Source organism: Zonotrichia leucophrys, chromosome 18 (genome assembly GCF_028769735.1).
Source record: "Zonotrichia leucophrys gambelii isolate GWCS_2022_RI chromosome 18, RI_Zleu_2.0, whole genome shotgun sequence".
NCBI lineage: Eukaryota > Metazoa > Chordata > Aves > Passeriformes > Passerellidae > Zonotrichia > Zonotrichia leucophrys.
In genome coordinates, this window is record NC_088187.1 from 9,237,282 (window position 1) to 9,259,090 (window position 21,809).

Below are 21,809 nucleotides of genomic sequence, written 5' to 3' on the forward strand. Positions count from 1 at the left end.
ATCCCTGCCCTCTGGCAGTGGGGAGCCATTCCCTGTGTCCTGTCCCCTGATCCCTGGTCTCCAGTCCCTCTCCAGCTCTCCTGCAGCTCCTTTAGGCTCTGCAAGGGGCTCTGAGGTTTCCTTGGATCCTCCTTCTCTCCAGGTGAGCACCCCCAGCTCTCCCAGCCTGCCTCCAGAGCAGAGGAGCTCCAGCCTCGTGATTAACTCAGTGTCCTCCAGTTTCTGGAACACACAAAGTTATTTGTAACGTACTTTCAGATGTTTCTCGTTGCAGAGAAATAAGTTTTCAAGAAGAATCACAACATTGGCAGTTACTATGCACTTCTACACATAAATATTCATTCCCCTGTCCCTTTCACATGCAGTTTTAAATCTCAGTTTTAAAAGAGGCAAAGTTTTCACGCAGGAAATCGACGGGAAATGAACGTGCAGATAATTTAACTCTTTTTTCTCCGTTTTTTATTACAGAAAAATTCGGAATTCCCGGTCCAAGGCAGAGCGCGCTGCGCCCCCTGCTGCTCATAGCCGGAACTGCGTGGGAGCGACGCCGAAATGCCCCAAATTGTTCCCGTCCATTCCCGGTGTTTAAACACAGAAAAGGACAAAATCCAAATATCAGGCAGATCTACCGAAGGATTTAAACCAGAGGAAATAAAGGTCATTAAAGCAGCGTCCCTTGAAGGGAAATGCTCCTTGTGAAAGAGAGGAGGAAAAAGCAGGCTGTAACAAATGGAAAAATTATCAGATGTAAATACAGAAAATGAAGTCAATCTTTTTCTGTTGGCTTAGCAGTGGTACTTTGCCCTTCGGCACTGTGTATTTGGTAAATAGTCTGAGCAGGACATTCACAGCGTTTTCTTTCTGAGAAGAATAGCATGTTCCCAATTGTTTAATGTTGTGGCTAAAATTCATGTTTCAAATGCAAACAGAGAAATTTCATAAAACAAAAATAAACAAACTATTGGAGATCCCAGCAGTAAGAGCTTGACATAACCCAACTTCTCTCAGAGCTTCAAATGTCCCTCACTCCCCCTCACAGGCTGTGAGTCAGCAGGGGAGGAGGATACTTAGATTAGAAACACCAAACTGTGGAACAATCATTACACAAATGTTATTTTGGTTGCTCTTCAGATGCTCCTGCAGTTAAAATCTGCTAAATTAGGAGAACTGCAGTGATCAGAACCTCAGCTGATACCTGTCAAGTTCTGACTTGATGCCCCAAACTTGCAGCGCCACAACAAGGCTTTATTCCACCAAAAAATCTGATTTATGACCCCCTTGTCACAAATAAGAAGAGGAATCATCATTTCAGCCTTCCAGCAGAGCTGGCACTGAGCTCTGTCTCTGCTGCCTTCGGTTAACTGGTAATTGGAAGACAACAGGAATCAGATCAAAAGGGACCCTGAAGTCCCAAGTTTCAGGCCAGATCATCATCTGTGTAAACTGGCGTGAGGTTGGTACCTCACTGGGGGCACATTCCAATACCAATGTCACTCCGAAATGGATCATTTTGCCTTGGAATGATTTTGCTATAACTGTCAGGAGTCTTTGGTACACTGAAATGTCCACGCTCCAGTGACAAACACGAGCCTCGGAGTGACAGTTCTATTATTCAACCCAATTTTGCATTCCAAATATCCTCATCCTCTACAGATGCTGAGAATACTGTTTTCCCCATCACCATGGGTCCCAGCAGGAGATGCTCTGCAGAAACAGCCAGAGAGGAGCAGAAATTGCCATCTGAATCCCTGCATTATGCCCCCGGAGCAACATGTGACGCTTGTTTCAGCCTTTATTAGCAGAGACACAAGGAAGCTTTTATCTTCTGTTTACTGGGACGGGAATAAACACAAGGAGTTAATGTGTAACCATCCTTTTGTGGGTTTTTAAGGGCAGAGCCGCGGCCTGGGGGCACTCGGGACGTCGGGGACTGGCAGGATGCATCCCCTGGCACTGCTCGGGTGCCTGGTGGCTCTGAGCCACTGCGCTCTGGCGACCAAAGGTGAGTGCCTTCCACCTCCTGGGACAGCCCATCCTGGGGTGGGAATGGGGGAAACTGAGAAAACAACGCGATTTTAAAGCCTCTAGATAATCCTGGTCAACTGTTTCGAACAAGGCTTTCCTCTGAGAGGTTTTCTTCTCTTTTCGCTTTCTGCTTTTCCCTCTGTCTCTTCCTGTGGTGAGTGAGTGGCTGTGTACAAAAGCATCAAATGAAGGAAAGCACAAGAAATGCAGACAGATGTTGTGGGACCCAGCTGCCTGGGTGCCAGGGGGGAACTGTGTGTGTGCCAGGAATGAACCTGCTCCATCCCTGCTCACCCCTCCATGCCCGCACAGCTCCTGCTTTGCTTTTCTCCTCCTGTCCCCCACACCCAGAGCTCCGGGCACTGTCTCCTGTCCCCTCTCCCTGTATTTGCCATTTATTTCTCCATCCTGCGCTCCCTGTCCCTCTGTGCTCTCCCCTCGGTGGCAGCAGGAGCCTCTCTCCATGTCCTCAGCAGGAGCTCAGGCTGCTCCCTCCGTTCCTCCCTCGCTGTTCCCTCCTGTTCTCACCCTCTGGCTGACGAGCTGTTCCTGCTGTCACCGTGCTAGAGCTGTTTGCAAAGCAGAGCTGGCTCATGGAACAGAGGGTCTGCCCCAGTGAACAGAAAAGTTGGGGAAAAAAGGAATTTAATTACAAGAAGAAATACCTGATTTCAGGCTGACCCCCTCCAAACGGATTTGGATTAAAAACGAAAGGCATTTCTTTGCTTCTAAGTCATTCTCACCCTGTTTTGTCCAAGGCAATTTACTGTAATTAAATCCACAGAATCACAGAATGACCAGGTTGGAAGAGAGCTTAAAGACCATCGAGTCCAACCCAGCCCCAGCCCCTCACCCAAGCCCTGGCCCCCAGTGCCACATCCAGGCTTTGTTAAACACACCCAGGGATGGGGACTCCACCACCTCCCCGGGCAGAACATTCCAGAACTTTATCCCCCTTTCTGTCAAACACTTTTCCCTGCTATCCAGCCTGTATTTCCCTGGGTGCAGCTTGACTCAATTTCTGCACCACCTTCATAAATCCTTTTTGGAGGAAAAGTAAATTTTAGTTAGACACCAGATCTAACTGGGACCATTGGTGGAGCTGCTGAGGAGAAGAAGAACACCACATTTTTTTCTGGCTAATACTTATGGCAGCCATCAGCTGCCTCAGGAAGAAAAAAGCTCAGGGCAGGGAGATTCTATAACTCATAACAATTGAGAATCCTCTGCTTCAAGCTGAGAAATCAAAAGAACTCCAATTTGCTAACTGGAGAACCTGCAGCAGATCCTGACCATGCCTGACCTCTCTCCAACTTGTAAACAAAACCTCTTGTAAATTCCTCTCCTCCAGTGTGTCCCAGGCCACCAGAAGTGTTGTTTGCCACCCTCAATGTAGACAAAAAGGTGTATGAAGTGGGTGAGGAAGTGGAGTACACCTGCCGGCCGGGGTTCATGCCCAACAGCGGGCAGAGGAAGTACAAGTGCCTGCCGACGGGCAAGTGGGCCTTCAACACCCTGCTCTGCCTCCGTGAGTACCAGCACCTCCTGCCCCTGTGGGCACGGACCTGAAAGGGCATTTCATCATCCACGGCAGGAATCGGATGGATTTCAGCAGCTCTCTCTCCACTGGTTCTTCCCTCTCTCGTTGGAGGACAGCAGTGTGTGGAAGAGGGGAGGTGATGGAAAGGATCTTCCATCTGTGTCCCACCCTGCCCTTCAGCCCCAGCTCTCAGTGTAACAGAAATTGCACTAGGGCTGTGTCGCACACACCCTTTCACTAAAAATCCTTGCTTAGGATTTTTTTCTTTCTGAGGAGCTGAGGCCTCAGAAACAAAATGTAAACACTGGTTATCTGCTGCTGTGGGATGCAACAGGTGGATCCGTGATCGGTCTCACGTGGATGTTTGGATTTAGTGACCAGTCACGGCCAGCTGCCTTTGCTATCATTCTTTTCCATTCTATTCTTAGCTTAGTTAGCCTTCTGAGAGGAAACCTTTCTTTCTATTCTTTTCAGTATAGTTATAATGCAATATGTACGTATCATAACATAATAAATCAAGCCTTCTGAAATATGGAGTCAAATCCACATCTCTTCCCTCATCCAAGAACCCCTGTGACCACTATCACAGGGCTGGATTTTCACTGGAAACTCTTGACCCAACGCTTCAGGGTCTGAGTTTCTTCAGCATTTTAATACCAGCAGAAGTTCTGTCCATGTGTAGGACACATTTTTCATTCCCAAATGTCACGTACACAGAGGGGGATGGAGATGGGAGCAGGACAGGAGGAACCCTCACGCACCCCAGCCCTGCAGTGCTCATTCTCTAACAACACGTGCTGCTTCATAACCCCTGCATTTATTGCATCCTCAGATGCATTCCCATCATTTCATTGCAGACAACTTACATTCCTCAGGCCATCCAGTGTTAAAAATATTTAATCCCAAAAACTTGTATTTTGATAGAAACGTAGAACAGCCAGACTTGTGAATGTAGTAAATGGCAATGGAGAAATGTGAAAGACACCAGGATGACCCTTTATGATCTACCTGTTCCCACTATAATGAAATTATTATGTCATGCCTCATGAAATAATATTCTCCTTTTTTAATATTTAATAAACAGCAAGGAGATGTCCCCCTCCTCCACCCCTGCAGAATGGGAAAATGGAGTTTGAAGAGCTTCAGTACCAGAGTACTGTAACTTTTTCATGTGATCCAGGGTAAGTGTTCCCTTCCTCATGCTGCTCAATAAACAGCATAAATCACATTGTAGTATCACCCACTGCCACACTGCAAGACAGAGAACACTGAAAGCTGCACATAAATCTCATCTACATTTCAGAAATCATTTAAAAAAAGCTTTTCTGGTGATCCACCTCTGTTCACTCTTGGCTATAACATTATGGGGCTTTGCTACTCCAAAGAAAAGTCTTACAAATACAGAAACCACCGAAATAGCAGAGATTTTATGCAAAAAATTTATTCTGGACTGCTTTCCCCTGCTTTTCAAATCCTCTTATTACATCATGAGATGGAATCCTCCAGCAGAGAGTAGATAATCTCCATCAAAGTTATGCTGTTGGGCTCTGAGGAGTGGAAATTGTGTTTCTATGCCTTTCCAAGCTCAGTAAATGAAAACATGAGGTTAATCTTAACTTACCTGCAGTAAATGCACTTTTTCTCAGGGATATTCATTAGCTTTAGGAAAAAGGATGAATTTTAAAAAGTAGTTATGGTAAATGTAGGGAAGAATTTGATAGCAGCATGTATTTAATTGTACTTGGGCAATTAATGACAAATCAGGGCTTACCTGGAAGGGGACAGGTGAGACACAGCCTGGAGCTCACTGAAAAGTGTCAACAGCCTCAACAACCTCCTTCTGTAAAAAAGCAGCAAGATAAGGAATAAATAAATTCAACTGTGACACCAAGTGTAGTAATGGGACTTGATTTAGTTTTGTTAATTCTAATTTACTGGTGTTCAGCTGTGTGGTGTTGAAATGCCAGACTCATTATGAGTATTTCTTTAAAACTCAGAGTAGATGCTATTTGTGTGAATACAGATGATAGGAGAAAAGTGTGTTGTGTGCAAATGGAAATTGAAATGTCTGTGAGTAAAATACAACAATGCACCTTGGTGACTTTAAGAACACTAAATTGTTTCCAATATTTGGTCCTATTGCCAAAATTAATTGCCATAATTAACTGGGACCTCCTCCCAAGAAACCATACCATTTGCATTAGCAATCACAAATCAATATTTGCTATTTACATACATCCACAGTATTAATCAGTTGTGGAAATTAATATATAAAACAGAATATAAAATTGAAACCAGAAAACATCTTTCTGTATCGAGCCTTCTTCCTGGGTCTTTGCAATATTTGGATATTTACAGTTTTTCAGATCTGATTCTAAATTTCCTTTGAGATCAGGAACTGTTAAACTAGAGAAGGATTTCAGAGCTGGATTCTTCATTGTGTTTATGAGAAATGGCAGATCTTTGATTGATCCCCCTGCTCTGATAACCTGGTCTGTTTGTTTCCAGCTACAACCTTGTTGGGTCAAGAACGAGCCAGTGCATGGCAGATGGAAAGTGGACTGGAACTTTTCCCCAGTGCCAACGTATGTGTTTCAATAAAAAATAAAGATCCTTATTCTTATTCCAGAAATATTCCTTTGCATTGCTCAGAATTATATATACTCTTATTCAGAAGTCTCCTTTAGTGCTGTGCAAAAGCTGGTTGGGAAAAATCAAGCAAAATGCTGCATATTTGGTTTTCTATGTGTGGGTTTTAGAGAAATACAGTTGAAAGGTCTGAACAAAAGGTCGGGGATCAGGGATGCTATTTACAGCTGGAGGTAAGATGCTTATCCACTCAAATTCCTCCTCCCTGTGTATAAAAAGAGGATATTGTCATGCCTTTGTACTTATGCAGGGTTTTGCCATAACCTATCCTGCAAAAACACTTGACTGAAAAGCAGTAATATTAGCTGAAAAATCCAGCAAAAATCATGAATTCCATACTCTGAGGCCCCTCTGACACTTTTAACTTAAATTATATTTTGCCAGCTGTGATTCCATGTGGGTTCATTTAGTCATAAGAACGTTGCTCCTCTGATTCCACAATTATTTGATTGTTAAGATTTAATTTTCTGAATGCTTTTTTTTTTTTTCCTGAATGCTTTAAACCTTTTTCTGAATTTTTTGAATTCTGTGCTTTTGTAGCTGTGACTTGTGCACCTCCCTCGCTCTCAGAATTTGGGGTCATCTCTTTCCGTCGCCTACATCCTGGAAATGTCTCTCATTTCCTGGACACAATCCAGTTTGAATGTGTCCCTCCTCTTGCCCTGATTGGGAATGAGACAGCCACCTGCATGGCCAATGGCACCTGGAGCAGCATTCCAGTGTGCAAGGGTGAGTAACTCACTTTTATCCATATTCCTGAGAACTATAGATACAAAATTAAATGAACAATAATATTTTAATTTTTTTTTTTTTTTACAACTTTAATTGCAAACATACAGCACAACTCCTCTGCAGCTGAATTCTGCAATCATTGAGGCTTGTGGATCAAGGAGATTGCTAACCCATGGCACATAACATGGGATTGACAAAACGTTTGGTGCAGGTGTAAAGGTTATATAAACAAACCCTGCTAAACATGGTGCACAGTGGGCAACCTGAGCCTGGCCTCCAGTGTGCAGCCAACATTTGATTCCAAGTGCTCAGATTCACCTCAGAAACAGCCAACCTTACCCTCAGTCCTAAAAACTTCCCTGCTTTTAGTTAAATTGCACCACGTTTTAACTCATGTTATAACCACAGATTGCAACGGATGTGGATTTAAAACAAGCAATGTTTATTTATTTGTTGTGGTTTTGAAGCTGCTTTCCCCTGTCGGTGTTTCCTGTGAAAGACACTGCAATGACCCGCTGTGAAAGTTTTTGTACATTTTTCAGGTTTATAGCTGTCTATTTGACCTGTGACACTGCTAAAGCTTTGTGTTTGGTTTTGCCCCCCAGCTGTGACCTGCCCCACTCCGATAGGAATAGAGAATGGGTTCATAGAGTTCGCAGTGCGCAGAACCTACCACTACAACGAGAGCGTCAGCTTCGGCTGCCAGTCCGGCTTCGTCATGGAGGGACCCAAACACTCCCGCTGTGAGAGCTCTGGGAACTGGTCCACAAAGCCAGCCTGCCGAGGTGAGCACCCCCATCCCCAGAAACAGGGAACAAACTGAGCTCCTCCACCTGGCCCCTGCTCTGACTGTGCGGCCGTCACTTCTTGGGACTTCTGCTGGTCACAGTGACCCCGAGATGGGTTGGAAAGTCTCTTTTTCCAGCCCGGCAGTCGAAGAAGGAGAACTCTTCTATTCTCAGAACTCTTCAGTTCTCATTCTCAAGGTTGTTTATTGTTTCTTATCTATAAAATTCTTCCTCTGGCCTGCTGAGGTCTGTTCAGCACGTCAGACAGAGGCACACTGTGCGTTATCTTTTTATACTAAAAACTACGTATATTTTATATATGTATATTATTTACCATAACTTCCCAATACCTATCACCTATGTTAGACAGTGAGCTTCTACTCTAAACCAATCCAAAAGTGCCACCATCACAGCAGAAGATGGAGGCCAAGAAGAAGAAGGAGAAAGGCTGGACACACCCAAATTCCCCCATCTTGACTCCTGAACCCCCATTCTAAAACCTCCAAAAAATCTATTTTTCACCCCGTGACAGACTAACTATTATTCTACTTAGACTTTCTTGGCTTGCAGACCCTCATATAAGGTTGATAATTTTTTCCATGGGTCATAATCAAAGTCACAGGTGTCTTGGGCTGTGTGCCAGGGTCTCTGAGCCCCCTGGCAGGGTTTGGGCAATCCAGGACAGCCAGAGGGATGTCCTGAATTCCAACAGTCACTCCTTTGTGCAAGAGCTGTGCTCAAAAGGAAGCAAAAAAAAGGAATTGCAAGGGCCTGATAATCTAAGCCCTCTCCCAACACTGAATGTTGTATGACATTGATGTATCTGGATTGACTCCAATAATCAGCCATGTAACTTTATTCTGTCTGAGCATTTCCTCTCCTCTTCCTATTTCATGTCATCAGATATTACACTGAGGCTGGATTTTCACTGGAAACTTTTGACCCTATGCTTCAGGGTCTGAATTTCTTCAGCATTTTCATACCAGCAGAAGTTCTGTCCATATGTGGGACACATTTTTCATTCCCAAATGTCACATACACAGAATTCTGCTGGGATCTGTTCTACCCCCTTTTCAAACCTGCTCCTTATAACTGGATTTTTTTCCAGCACCATGTAAAATACCAGTTAAGAAAGCAGTAGTATTGTACAATGGAGAGAAGAAGAGGGTTCAGAACGACCTGAAGGATGGCATTCTGCATGGAGAAACTGTCTCCTTCTTCTGCAAGAACAAGGAAAAGTCCTGTGCCTACACTGTAGATGTGGCGTGTGTGGATGGCAACTTCACCCTCCCTGCCTGCTTTAAAGGTATGAGCCAGGCTGACAACAAACCAGCTCCTGGTGGGGGAATTACAACTGCTTAACGTGGGGGACAATGTCAGAATTCATCTTCAGGCCCTACCTGAGTGGCTGTTTGAATTCCTGGGTGTTTGAGTTATTGGGCATTCTGGAAGAAAATGGCCTGAAGAGAGAATGCTCAGCAAAAATTTTCCTTTGGTTGTGCCACAGCCCTGCTTTAATTCCTGTTCTGTTCTAGAAGATGCCACTTAAAGATGTTACTACCCCAAAGAAAAGGCCATATGTGAAGTATTCTGGGATTTCCCAAATCCTTGGATCAGCACCTTCTTTAGGGACAAAAAGCCTGAACACTGCTGCAGGTTTGAGAACCTGACATATTCCCTCTTATTCTGGTGAATTATTCCCACCTTGTGCTGATCAGGAAAACACTTTGGACCAGGAGTGTTGAAAAGCAGCTGAGAGCTGTGGGGAGGAGTTGATGCTGCAGGAAAAGCTTCACAGGCACTCAGGCTTTTAGAATAAATAAATAGACATTACCAACTTTGCCAGCAAGAGGAAACGTTTCACACTTGTTTTGTCAATATTCCTTGCATAGGATTTTCCTTGTAAGTTTTAGTTTCATTTCTAAGCAGAGGAAAAGCACAGCCTGTCCACGATGAAAACATCTCTCCTCACATTTGGCTTCTGATGTACGTAGCTCGGCTTTATTAAGATAGAAAATAAAAGTGTATTTCTTGACTGCTCACCTCGCTGTTGTTTTCAGCTGTCACATGTTGTAAGAAATTAACCCAAGTTCTTCACTTGTCTCCAACAGAACGTGGCTTTTTCTCAACTCTGGTGAAGAAAGACCCCTCAGAGATGAAAGCCTGTGAAGATGAAGCCTGAAGCAGAGAAATAACCCAGTACTAAATTTCTGCCTTGCTGAGACAGAACATTCCATATACAAGAGGAAAGCTTAGGTCCTGTGAGTGTAACTTGGGTCTTGTAAATGTAACTCAGGTCCTGGAAGTGTAAATTTCCAGGTGAAATCTGGAATCTGTGAATGCTTTCTTCCCTCCCACCATCCCCCTCCAGTCTCTTCCACAAGCTACAACATCATTTCAGCCATTAACTTCCACTCTCCTGTCTCTGCCTTCTTCCAAATCCCTGCACTAGTGCTTCTCTCTGCACATTTCCAACATTTATGCAACTGTAAATGACCTCCTCAATAGCAGTTGCTTTACAATAAAGTGATTTTCAGCCACTAGTGTGTTCTTATTTAATATTACCTAATCATCAATCAGATCCTTTAGCTCTAGACTGATTTATAGCAAGAGGCCTTAATCATTAGTAATTACTGGGTTCTGATTCCATTACCACTCCCCTGTGACAGGGAGTGGACCTTTAATTATAGATAGACAGAGGCCACGAGCCTGGGATTTTCCAGAATTTACGTAAGTAGAAAGACTGAGATTTCCAAATGAGTTTAGAAGCCAAGAATCCAAGCATGATTTAAACACCAACAGCATCAGATAAAGGGTTTTTAAATATTGCTTAAAAACCAATTGCTTCAGTTAGTAAGACCATTTACATTTTAGAGATTCTAACTTCACCTGAAACTGTTTTAAACCACTGTTAATTTTTACCTCTGTTTCAATATTACACAACATAATTGCTTCAGTTTTGGTTTTTTGTTGTTGTTTTTTTTTTTAAGAGAACTGTACACCATTGAGCAACAGTTCTGATCTCTGATCATTAAGTAGCTCTGAAGTAAACTACTTTTAATTTGATTTATGGTACAGGCAGCTTACTGGTATGATCCAGTCTGGCAAGTTTTGTGCTTATGTCTGTATTTTCATTCAGAAAAAGTAATTATAATTTCAACATACTAGAAAGTGATACAGAAATATTTGTGGTACACTTACAATAAATTGTCATGAGTCATACAGGGTTCCCTCTGCAGTTTAAAAGCCTTTTCTTTGACAAAAAGCATGAGCTCCACAGTAAGTAATAATCCACTGCAGAACTTTTAAAAGGACCATTTAACATTAAGATCAAGCTGCTTGTAAGATGGTAGAGCTGCCATTAAAGAACTCCAAACATATTCTAATTATCTTTTTTTTTTTTTTTTTTTGGTAAGGTATGAATATTTTAATAGCATGACTGATGTAATTCATCCTTATGCTTCCTATTTTTAAGGAGAGATTGAGGCAGCTATTATTAAGTATTTAGTACTTTGTACTCAGCAATATTTTTTTTTTTATGCAGAGACAGACAAATTCATGCTGGCAACTGAATATTGGTGCAGTGTGTGCCATATTTTGGTTGAACACATTTAGGTGGAATCCTCAAATGAAGTTTGCAAGATACCCCTAAGTCCTTCTAAGACATGCATAGCTCAGCTGGCAGGAGCCAATGAATTTGGAAATCCAGTCTAAATGTGGTGTGGATCCATCTCTGGGATCAGGATGTTCAGGACAGTTGCTGAGATACCAAACACAGTTTAATATTAACTCGTGTGTCACAGCAAACCCCGTGAAGTTGGCATAAGCAAACTTAGCATTCACTGCCCCCTAAATGCAGCTTGCCCCTGGAATGTCTGGTGTTTTGCACAAAAAACAGCTGCCCCAGGAAAACTGAGGCTTTTCTAAGGAAATTTTCCCAGTTCTACTTACCCATACACAGAATAATGACTGAACAAATCAGCTGGCCCTGCTTCCTCACTGGATGTGAAGCACTGGAATACTTGAAAGGATCACCCTTAGGAGCCAATGCTCACATGCTGAATTTATTATCTACTCTCCTGAGGCATGAAGAGGGAGAAAAAAAAATCTGTGACCTGTTAACTCTTTGAAGTAGTGAGGTGTTTGTGAATCACAACTTTCCAGACATGAAAGATTTGCTCAGAAGGGCTGAAAAATAATGTCTTGCAACTCGAAGTGTTCCAGAAGCTGGTATGAGGCAGTGAGACCTGCCTTCTTTTTTTTTCTGTATTTTTGAGATGTTTGAAAAAATGCCTTAAGCTGTGTTCATGTTACTTGTGGCAACCTGCTGAGACAGTTAAAGAGATAAGAGAACATGGTAAAATGTGAGGGGAAAAAAAAAAGGATTGAATATGTTTTGCTTAAATGACCGTGTTTTTACAATTCAAATTGGGAATTTGTTCTGTATTCTGGTTGGGATATCTTTGTGTTCTGTATCAGTGTGTCTACAGTGATTTCCTCAGGAGAGTCAGGGTACATCAGTGCTCCTCATGTCCAGGCTGCAGCTTTGGATGGAGACAAGACCTCAGCCATTTCCTCAATCTTGTGGTTTTCTTTCTGTTTTTTTGGACAGAAGTTTTGCAATTGTCAAATCACTTCAGGTAGGCTCCAACCTCTGTGGCCACCCTGCTCTGCCTTGGGAAGCAGACCCAGAAACTGGATCTACTCCCTCAGGAAACTTCTCTTGGAGTAGTGGTTCCAGTCATTGATTTTTCTTGGCCTCATGCTCTTTTTGATCATGTTCCAGCAAATTCAGTTTTTCAAAGTACTTTGTGATGAGTTTGACAGAGATACACTCAAATCTGAAGGCAATGTGCAGAAACACAGCAGCCCTGCTCTGCTGCAAGGATCTACCATGGATTTAACCCACATGAAAAGGGTCCCGTGTTCCAATATACACCAAATGACAACTATTTTAAATCTGAAATTTCAAGATAATAAATCATCCTTGTAATGTACTCTTGAGATTCTACCATGGTTGAAATACTCCATCAGTGATTTTTGCACTGCTTCTGTGCAAATGTGGGATTAAGGCACTCTGAGCAGGCCCCAGTGTAGCTGTCACATCTATCACCCAATGAGCCCTAACACAGAATCATTCCTAACGAAGATTAGCTCAGAAATCAAAGAAAACAGCCAATTTCCTACTGTACATGCAAGGGTTTCTTGTTTGATCTCTATGTGCATCTGAATCAAACTCAGAAGTGTTGAAGAGTTTGTTTGTTCGAGATAAAAGCGCTTTAGATGCTACAACAGAGCAAAGCCCATGACAGATTTTGGGGAAAGAGAAATGCACGAATCAAAGAGGTCAGAGGGTTTATTTGGGATTGTACATACACACAATCACTTCATTCTCTCAGGAAGAGACTGAACAGCTGAAAGATTTCTCTAATTCTTTTGGATTAATTGATGGTTTTCTAACTTTCTAACAAAACAAGTACAACTTATGTTTTTTGTGCAGAAGTGTCAGGCATGTGCTTTGAAATTCTTCTATTCCACAACACCCCCTCATGTTCTCTGTCCTTGGGACAGGACAACCCAGAAACCATCAGCAATATGGAGCATATTTAATGTTTTAAAGTGAGCTCAAAATCGCTCTATTACCTACAAGAATATACTTGAACAGACTTTACTCAGAAACTGTGAATAAAATTGGCTCTGCAATTATTGAACCTTCTCCTGAAATTTCATTCTCATTTTATCCACTCATTTTTCTGGCACCCACTGCTCAGAGGCTCAAAAGCTACTTCTGATTTATGGACCTTTAACTTCACGGTGGCAAATATTTCTCACTAAGCTCTAAATAGAAACATTTTTTCCCCCAAATGTTGATCATAATGAAGATACAAGAATAGAAACAGCCAATATCCAGCTAGCAGGAAAGATGATAAAGTTCTGGAATGTTCTGCCCGGGAAGATGGTGGAGTCACCATCCCTGATGTGTTTAACAAAGCCTGGATGCGGCACTCGTTGCCGTGGTTTAGTTGAGGTGTTGGGGCTGGGTTAGACTCGATAGTCTTGAAGGTCTCTTCCAAGCTTGTGTGATTCTGGGATTCTGCGACCTCCCGTTTCTGCCCCGCAGCTTCCCCGAGGCTCTCCTGGGGACTCCTAAGGCGTTTTCTGAGCGGATCCATAACTATCCACGAAGGGAATCTGGGGGAAAGCACTGGGTGTAGCCATGACCGCACTGCTGGGCTGTGGGGACATTCATCACTTGGCGCAGGAATCACAGAATGAAATAAACATAGAATATCCTGAGCGGGAAAGACCGAGTCCATCTCCTGTCCCTGCACAGGCACTGCAACAATCCCACCCTGGGCATCCCTGGCAGCGCTGTCCAAACGCTCCTGGAGCTCCGGCAGCCTCAGGGCCGTGCCCATTCCCATTCCCTGAGGAGCCTGGGCAGTGCCCAGCACCCTCTGGGGAAAGAACCATTTAAAATCCAACCTAACCCTCCGCTGGCACAGCTCCAGCCGTGCCCTGGCTGCTGTCCCCCGTCACCAGAGGAGAGCCCAGCGCCTCTCACAGCTGTGGCTGCGGTGCCCCACCAGCACCTTCCTCGCACTCCTCAGTCCCGAGAGCTTCCCCCGTTCCTGGGGACCAGCAACTCCCCGGCCCCTGCGGGCTCTGCTCGCCGCCTCCATCCCCAGCCCGAGGCCGCCCGGGCCGGGCCGGGCCAGCCCCGGTCACCGCGGAAACGGAAACGCGCGGGGCCGGGGCCGGGGCCGCCGGGAGCGGGGCCGGTTTGAACGTTCGGCCGCCGCCGCCGCCGCCTCCCCCCGCCGTGGCCGCGACCCGCAGCCCCCCGAGGTAACGGGGCAGGGCCCGCGGGGCCCGGCGGGGCAGGGAGGGCAGCCGGGGACACTGGAGTGCGCCCCGGGCCGGGGCACGGCCGGGGGCACGGCCGGGGGCCGGGGCTGAGCGCCGGGAAGGGCCCCGGGGCGGGCCCGGTGTGCGGCTCCGCCGGCACGGAACGCGTGCGGTGCTGGATGTGCCAGGAAAGGCCCCGCTCCGCCGGGGAACGAGCGGCGCGGGAGCGGAGAGCGCTGCTCGGTGCGGGGCTGCTTCCCGAAGAACTGTCCTGACAGCTTCTCGCTTCTGCTACTTGTAACTATCGCTCTACTTGATGTTTCCCCTCCTTCCTCCCCGCTCTTCTTAAAAAAAAAAAAAAATCCAAACCTCTAATTCTAAGGAGTACCAAGTTAGGAATGCGGTATCACACAAACGCCTTGAGGTGTTTTATACAAATTGGGTGTAATGAATATATTTATTGTGTGGTTGGCTAGTCAGTTTCAAATCTAAACAAGCGCATTCTTGTAGATTACACAGAACCTGTTATTTACAAAGAATCTGTCTTAGGTTTGTGTTTGTTTGAACATAACACATCTAGTTTCACTTTCTGTATTGTTCCAAGCACATCCTTGTGTGGCCTAAGAGGAAGAGAGACTGATGTAAAACAGAATTTGACCTTTTCTACATCAATGACATTAATTTTGCAGGTTAATTTGTGTGCATTCAACATGAGCAGTGAAGATGAAATAAAGGAAAGACTGGATGCGGAATTAGATCGCTGTATTGTGGCCATGAAGCCCTATGTCCTTAACCTGCAGAATAGTTCAGGTACAGATGGTAAAATGTGCATTTAAACACTAATAACAAAGCCCTAGGGACTGACAATTATTCTGTGTAATTAATTTAACCAGGCACTTCATCTCTGACATTTCAAGGTACAGTTTTGATGAGGGTTTGCACAACTTGTAAAGTTGGATGTTTCAGGTACCTACTGCAATTGTTTGACCTTATCTGTCTTGTTTTCATGATGTAAATGTGCTTTTGCACATTTACAATACATTAACATCTATCTTTAAAAACCTAGTTCAGTAGAAACTAAAGGGAATTTTAAAGGGAATTGTTTCTGAGATAGCACATATTTTTTAATTATAAAGTTGTTAACATTTTTTCAGGAATGTGTAATAATAGGAACATCAATTAATAAATGATGTTGCGTAAATCTAATTTTTACAGCAAGCTGGTTATTATTAAAGGCACAAACCCTACCAATTAAGAGCTTTATATATAAACATTTAACCAAATGAATAATTTCCTTATCTGATAACAAATCTTGTGTAAATAGAGATTTATTTTTTAAATGGATGAGGATTCATTGTGTATTTAAAGCATTAATGCTCATGCCAGTTGTAAGTTGTAGTTTATGGCAGTTCTTGCAGTGAGTGCAGAATTCCTGGGGTTTCAAATTCCATGTTGTTTAAAAAATGATGTAAATTTCTGGTAAACATGAATTTATAGAAAATGTTTGTGCAATATGTAAATTGGAACCATTGTTAAAGACTTGTTTTTATTCTAAGTCTTTAACCATTTATTTTATTTAGTTTGGTCATTTGGGAGTTTGTTTTGTTTAAAACTTTGGTGTAGAAGAGAGAAACATACAAAATTGGTGACAGTGATGGCTTCTGTTTTCTGCATGTGTTTGATTTGCTCTGAAAATGTATAGTGACCCCATACATCTGTATTTTCAGAAAGAAAAAGATGCTCACTGTGGATTAAAAAACTCTGCAAACCTTCAGCAGCAGGCATAGGAATAGTGGGAAGGGAGAATCGAAACTTGTATGCAAAACTGCTGCTCCACATGCTGCAGAGGGGAGTTCTGAATGGTCCCTTCACCCAAAAACCAGAGGAAGGAATCCTGAAAACTTTGCCTGCCTACATGGTGAGTGTCATTACTTCATGACAAAAACTTGTTAAAAGGTATCCTGGAATTGCTTTTCCAAATGTGACAAATGATTTCTGAATGGGTTGAGTGGAACTCTGTGATAAATAAAGGCATTTCTTGTAATTGATGCTGGGAAAACCTTGCAATGGGCAAAACTTCTTGTGTCTTGAAAATTCTGGTTAGAAGGTGTATGGAAATGGTGTTTGAAGGAACAGAAAGGTAATTGCTTTCTAGTTCTTTGGAAAAATGTAATAAAAGGCCCTTGAGGCTTTCTTTTGTCCTAATCAGTGGATAGCTCTTGTGAAAGGAAAATTGTTCATAAAGGTGGTGATTTTAGTAGCCTAAGAAGACTATAGAATTCAAATAGACATCATTAAAGTTGCAGTTTGCTTTCTGAAGAACTTAATATGCTGTGTACTCTCTGGATGTGTACTCAATGGATGTGTACTCTTGGCATCAACTCCAGTGACATAACAATGCCAATTTTTGCTAAAATTACCCATCCTGTAAGAAGTGCTGGAAAATATTTACACTGTTGCCATGAATTCCCATGGGTTGGGAAAGTGGCATTTGCACACCTGACTGACCTCAGAGGAAAAGGAATGATTGTACTGCAGACAGTCCTGCAAGGGATGACATTAAGGGTGTGAAGAATGTATGTGTGTAAATGTATTCTCCTGTTGATTTTGCATTTGTTCTCGTTCTAGTCAGTTTATTTTGATGAACCAAGTTCACCAAGAGCTCGGAGCAGGCAGGCTGGCTGCTTATCGGAGTGGGTGGTGGGAGACCTGGGCAACCAGGACAGTAATCTGTCCTCTGTGGAGGACTCATCTTCAACAACAGTTCCTGCATCTGGGTAAGGTTTCTGTCCTTGCTTCAGCAGTGTTTGATTGTACTTAATAGCTGTAAGCTGTTAAATGATGAGTTTGGGTGAGTTTATGGCACTCCCTCATGGACTCACCATCAGTGTTTATAGACAGAAACTCTGGTAACAGCTTCAGGGTAATGAGAACTTCTAGACTGCTCTGTTCTTGCTTTTCTCCATTATGTCTTCTTCTCTGACTTTACATCTCCTTCCATGTCCCATCCCTCTATCCTCTTTCTCTTCCTCTTCTCCCCCTCCTTTCAGTTCCAAACACTTACCATGGAAAATCAAAGCCTACATCTGTAGTCTAAGGCCATGATGCTGAAAGCAGCTGTTTATCAAATAGTTTTAACTGTCTTTTTTCCCTGTAGATTAGAAATATAAACAAGCACACAGCTGGTAGATGTAGAGGTTGTTCTGTGACTGTTGCTCACAGGTTTTTTAGAGGAAATGCAATAGTGGCTCCTTGCAGATAAGCAAGTTTTGCTGAGTGAGATTTAGGTTTTTGATTTGCAGCAGCCAGTGAGCTTATACTGCATCCTCAGTCCCAGTCAGCTGAGAATAGAGCTGTTTACAGCAGGGGAAAAGGGTGAAATGTGTTGTTGTTATTAAGGCTTGTTTTCCTGTTGGCTTAGAAAGATGTCCCTGCAGTATTGAAGGAGTGACAGGCTGGTCATTTGGACCTCTGGAAAACTTCAGCTCTATTCTGTCCTAATTTATGGGAATCTTAGGTAAATTCCAGTTTAATCTACTGTTCTTAAGTACTTATTTTCTGGATTATCTTACCTAGTACAACTTTGTGCTGATTATCAGGATCTGTGTTCCTTTTTTTTTCTTTATGTGTCTTCATTTCAGTCATGGATGGAATTTCCTCTTGTTTGCCCCTTTTAAAGCCTCATTAATGTTTAACCTCTGAAATCCTTGGTGAAGGAAGCAATCTTAGACATGGAGTGAATATTAGTGAAAGCTCAGTGGGTGCTGTACAAGAGGAAGTGAGTGCTCAACTTCTGCTTTTGTTTCATTGTGTTAGAAATACATTTTCAAGTTTAGTTTCATAAGTCCAATGCTTTTTTCATGTCTTCACTTACATCTTTCATAAGTGGCCACCATTAACTGATCTCTTGTAGGCACACTGATGTTTAGGCTGTTTATCATCATTTTCCAATCATGTTTTTAGTTTTCCAGCAATGTTTTGGATAAGTGACAGATGGACACTTGCAGGTTAAATCACATTGAGTATCATGAAACTCTTCTGTATCCATTAGCTGTGTGTAATTCTAACAATCATTTCAAAAGTTTCTCTTATGTCTGAGATCTCTGTACCTCCTTTTCTTGAGGATTAGGGGCTCTTCTGGTTGCTTGCATTCAGGCTCTGATAAGAACCTGTGGTTTTGATAACAGACTTGTGGTTTAAGAACCAGAGGCAGACAATGGAGAATTTCCAGTTGAGTTATGATATTACTGATTTGGTCAGTGAATTACAGAGAATTCACTGGAAAAGGAATGATTCTGGTTTTGTTTCATTGTGTTAGAAGCACATTTTCAAGTTTAGTTTCCGACATACAGAAAATTGTTAGGAGGAGCTGTTCAGATACCCTTAATTAAAAAAAAAAAATAGATTTGACTTTATGAAAACAGGGAATGTATCATGTTTTAGAAATGTTTTTTGAGACCTTGGAAGAATTTTTGTTACTGTTGTGTTGTGTCAGGATCCCTGGCCTGGGTCTGACCAGGTTCTGTCAGTCCCTGGGAGCAGCATCAAAGCCAAAGTATCACTCTGGGTGTGAGAAGCAATAAAACAATATCAGCACAACTCTCCCCTGTTAGGACAATTTTAGCACACTGAAATCTCTACAAGGCCCTATTTGTGGTGTAAAAAATACACCTAATTAATCTGAATTCCTGATTTGTGCTGTCAGCTGGGGTGGGAATTGCATATTCCTCCCTCTTCATCCTGAGGTGCAGTTCCACCCATTCCCTCCCTTCTTTGCCACAGTTTTTCTCTCTTTTCTACCTGGTTTATAGTAGAATATTGGAATTTGATGTCTTTTCCCACTTTGTGTCTGAACCTAAGATTCAGCTTGGCCTGGCAAAGTTCCCAAAGGTATTTTTGGTGTAGTGAAACTTAATTTCACTTTTCCCCTTCTGTCCTGTGGGAATGAAGCAATGCCTACATTGGTAATCAGAGTGGTTCCCAAGGCTCTGCTGAGTTCTCTGGAGACCTGCATTGCAAATTATTCCCTGGATTGCAAATTATTCCATGCCAGGAGAAGCAAGTAAATGTAATTGAATAATGTTACTGGCTTAAAGGAATTAAAAATCAAGTGTATATGCACAGCTCTGCCAGTGGATGCTTGGACCAAGAGTTGGGCTGTGTCTAAGGAAATCTGAATTAGTGTTGAAAATTTTGATAGTTCTGTAGATTACATAAATTAATCTTCACTGCAAAAAGAAACCTAATTTTCCTGCAAGTTTTGCAGAAAAATACTGAAGGTAAATATTTCAGCTTCAGCTGTTGCGTTTTGAAAAAACACAAAATATTTACATACTTAATATTTACTTAAATGTGACCATTTTAAGATATTACCTATATCCAACATATAGATCCTGGTTTTCTTTGTATTTACAATTTTGGATGAGCAATCAGTGAAGGTGAAAATGCAATATATTAAATATTTCTGGATGTGCAGTTTGTAGGGAGAGCCAGCAGATGGTGACCGAGTTCCACTGTATTTGGCTCTCTCCTCTGAATGTGCACTGGGAAACTGCATCCCTGGGCATGGAATTTGTGTAGCTGGATGAAAATTTTGCATTCCAGCCATGACTCAGTTCCTACAACATTTTCTCAGGGCATAATAGATAATGTCAGTGAGACATGTTTGAGTAACTGCTTGATGTTCTTTATCTCAAGATTCTCTCCTTTCAAAGACCCAAACAAACAGGAATTCTTTTCATAGTGATTTTTATCTTGGAATACAGATAATTCTGTGTTGGACAATTTTGACTTTTCCATATGAAGTTGTTTTTCAGCCTAAATAAAAGCCTTAGATATACAAACCTTGCTTGCAAACTGGGGTGTTGATGAATAAATCCAACCGGCTGGGACTGGAAAGGTGCAGCTTTATTTTGAAATGTGAGAGGGTTGGTTTGAGAAATATTTAGATTGGTTTGAAAAGAAACCTGGGCTTTCTGACCCTGTAGGAAAATTCTACTCTATGTTTATAGAGTGTGCCTGAAAACATTGTTAAATGTTAGTGTGTAGTCATGGTGGACCAGGAAGAACCAGTGAATTTCCCACACTTTGTTCCTAGAAGGAATATTTACTAATCTCGTTTATTAGCAGCAAATTGCTGCCTCCTCCCGTGCCGTGCTTGGGCTGCAGCAGGAGGTCACAGGTTGATGTCAAAACTCTGCTCATCCTTCACTACCTGCAGTGGGAGGAAACAGAATTCATCTTGTGCTTTTTGGAGCCTGACTTGTATTAGCAGGAGGCTGGAAAAGGTAATGGACAGGTGGTACATACTGGATGTGAGCAAAATTGTGTTCATCCTTTCAATCTTTTCAAAATCTGGTTGTACAATCAAGTAAAGGAGCTTCCTTTACAGTTCATCTTCAAAAGAGCAAGAACAGAACTAAGAATGCATCTAGGCTGTTGTCTTCCCTTTGGTGTGCTTGCAAATATTACAGGTAGCTTGGGTTGGCTTGTGTATTTGTTGATGTTCCTGAATGATGAGGGCATGAATTCTGTTTTCTCTCATTTTAACAATTGGAACTTTATTGCATTGTTAGGTAACCTGAGTATTACTCAGAAAGGAAATCTGATGAAAGGGCAGATTTACTCACAGGCAAAGATTTATCTCCCTTTAATTAAAGGTAATTTTGTGTCAAATGAAATCTTGGTAAGAAATGCAAGAGGCAGTCGTTGTGTTATCATATTCTTTTTGATCTTTTTTACCCCTAAGACTTTGCTTATCTAAACTATTTACTGCTTTGTAATTGTTATTGTGCATCCATACATGCTGTTTGTATGGGATTTATTGGTGCTGGAAGGGAAGGTAGGCTCCCAGTTGTTGCATTTCTCTGTTCCCTGCTGTTCTGATGAAAGCTGGGGCCCTGTGCTTTGTGAAAACTTTGTGTTTGTCTCCCTAGAAGTGACTGGTTTATATTGTACATCCAACAGTTGTTGTTCTGTTCATAAACACTTCATTCATCTCAGTGTCTTTTTGGCATAGCAGCCATCTCATTTGCTGCCAGATGGAAAGGAAGGGAGGTATTGAATGCTCTGATTTGACTTTAATATAATATGGCCAGTCCTAGGAAGGTGAAGGGACCAACAGCAGTTTTTAATTACCTTAATACCTGTGGATCTGACAGTGGAGTATGTGCTGAAGGCTGTTTCACTACTGTTCTGGATCTTTTGCTGTATCAACCCATCTAATA

General features: G+C 42.5%; 2 protein-coding genes across 6 annotated transcripts in view; both read left to right on the plus strand.

Moving 5' to 3' along the window:
* Window positions 1-1,662: 1,662 nt before the first annotated feature.
* APOH (apolipoprotein H) lies at window positions 1,663-10,274 on the plus strand. 2 transcript variants are annotated; one of them, XM_064728552.1, is made up of 8 exons: window positions 1,821-2,002; window positions 3,377-3,553; window positions 4,650-4,746; window positions 6,074-6,150; window positions 6,755-6,943; window positions 7,552-7,731; window positions 8,843-9,040; window positions 9,846-10,274. In XM_064728552.1, exons 1-8 carry the CDS (start codon window positions 1,939-1,941, stop codon window positions 9,914-9,916), a joined length of 1,053 nt encoding a protein of 350 aa, XP_064584622.1. In that variant the 5' UTR covers window positions 1,821-1,938; the 3' UTR covers window positions 9,917-10,274. The 2 variants fall into 2 exon arrangements, with proteins under 2 accessions (XP_064584623.1, XP_064584622.1); XM_064728553.1 differs by lacking the exon at window positions 3,377-3,553 and having other exon boundaries at window positions 1,663-2,002.
* Window positions 10,275-14,498: 4,224 nt separating this feature from the next.
* CEP112 (centrosomal protein 112) overlaps window positions 14,499-21,809 on the plus strand; it is a 195,998-nt gene continuing 188,687 nt past the window's right edge. For 3 of the 4 annotated variants that reach the window (XM_064728177.1, XM_064728179.1, XM_064728181.1), the window contains exons 1-4: window positions 14,656-14,880; window positions 15,273-15,393; window positions 16,311-16,501; window positions 17,212-17,360. In XM_064728177.1, coding sequence (XP_064584247.1) covers window positions 15,294-15,393; window positions 16,311-16,501; window positions 17,212-17,360 — 440 coding nt within the window. In that variant the 5' untranslated portion in view covers window positions 14,656-14,880; window positions 15,273-15,293. Of the gene's footprint in view, window positions 14,584-14,655; window positions 14,881-15,272; window positions 15,394-16,310; window positions 16,502-17,211; window positions 17,361-21,809 lie in introns of those variants that run through there. The other variant, XM_064728178.1, reaches the window with a different exon arrangement.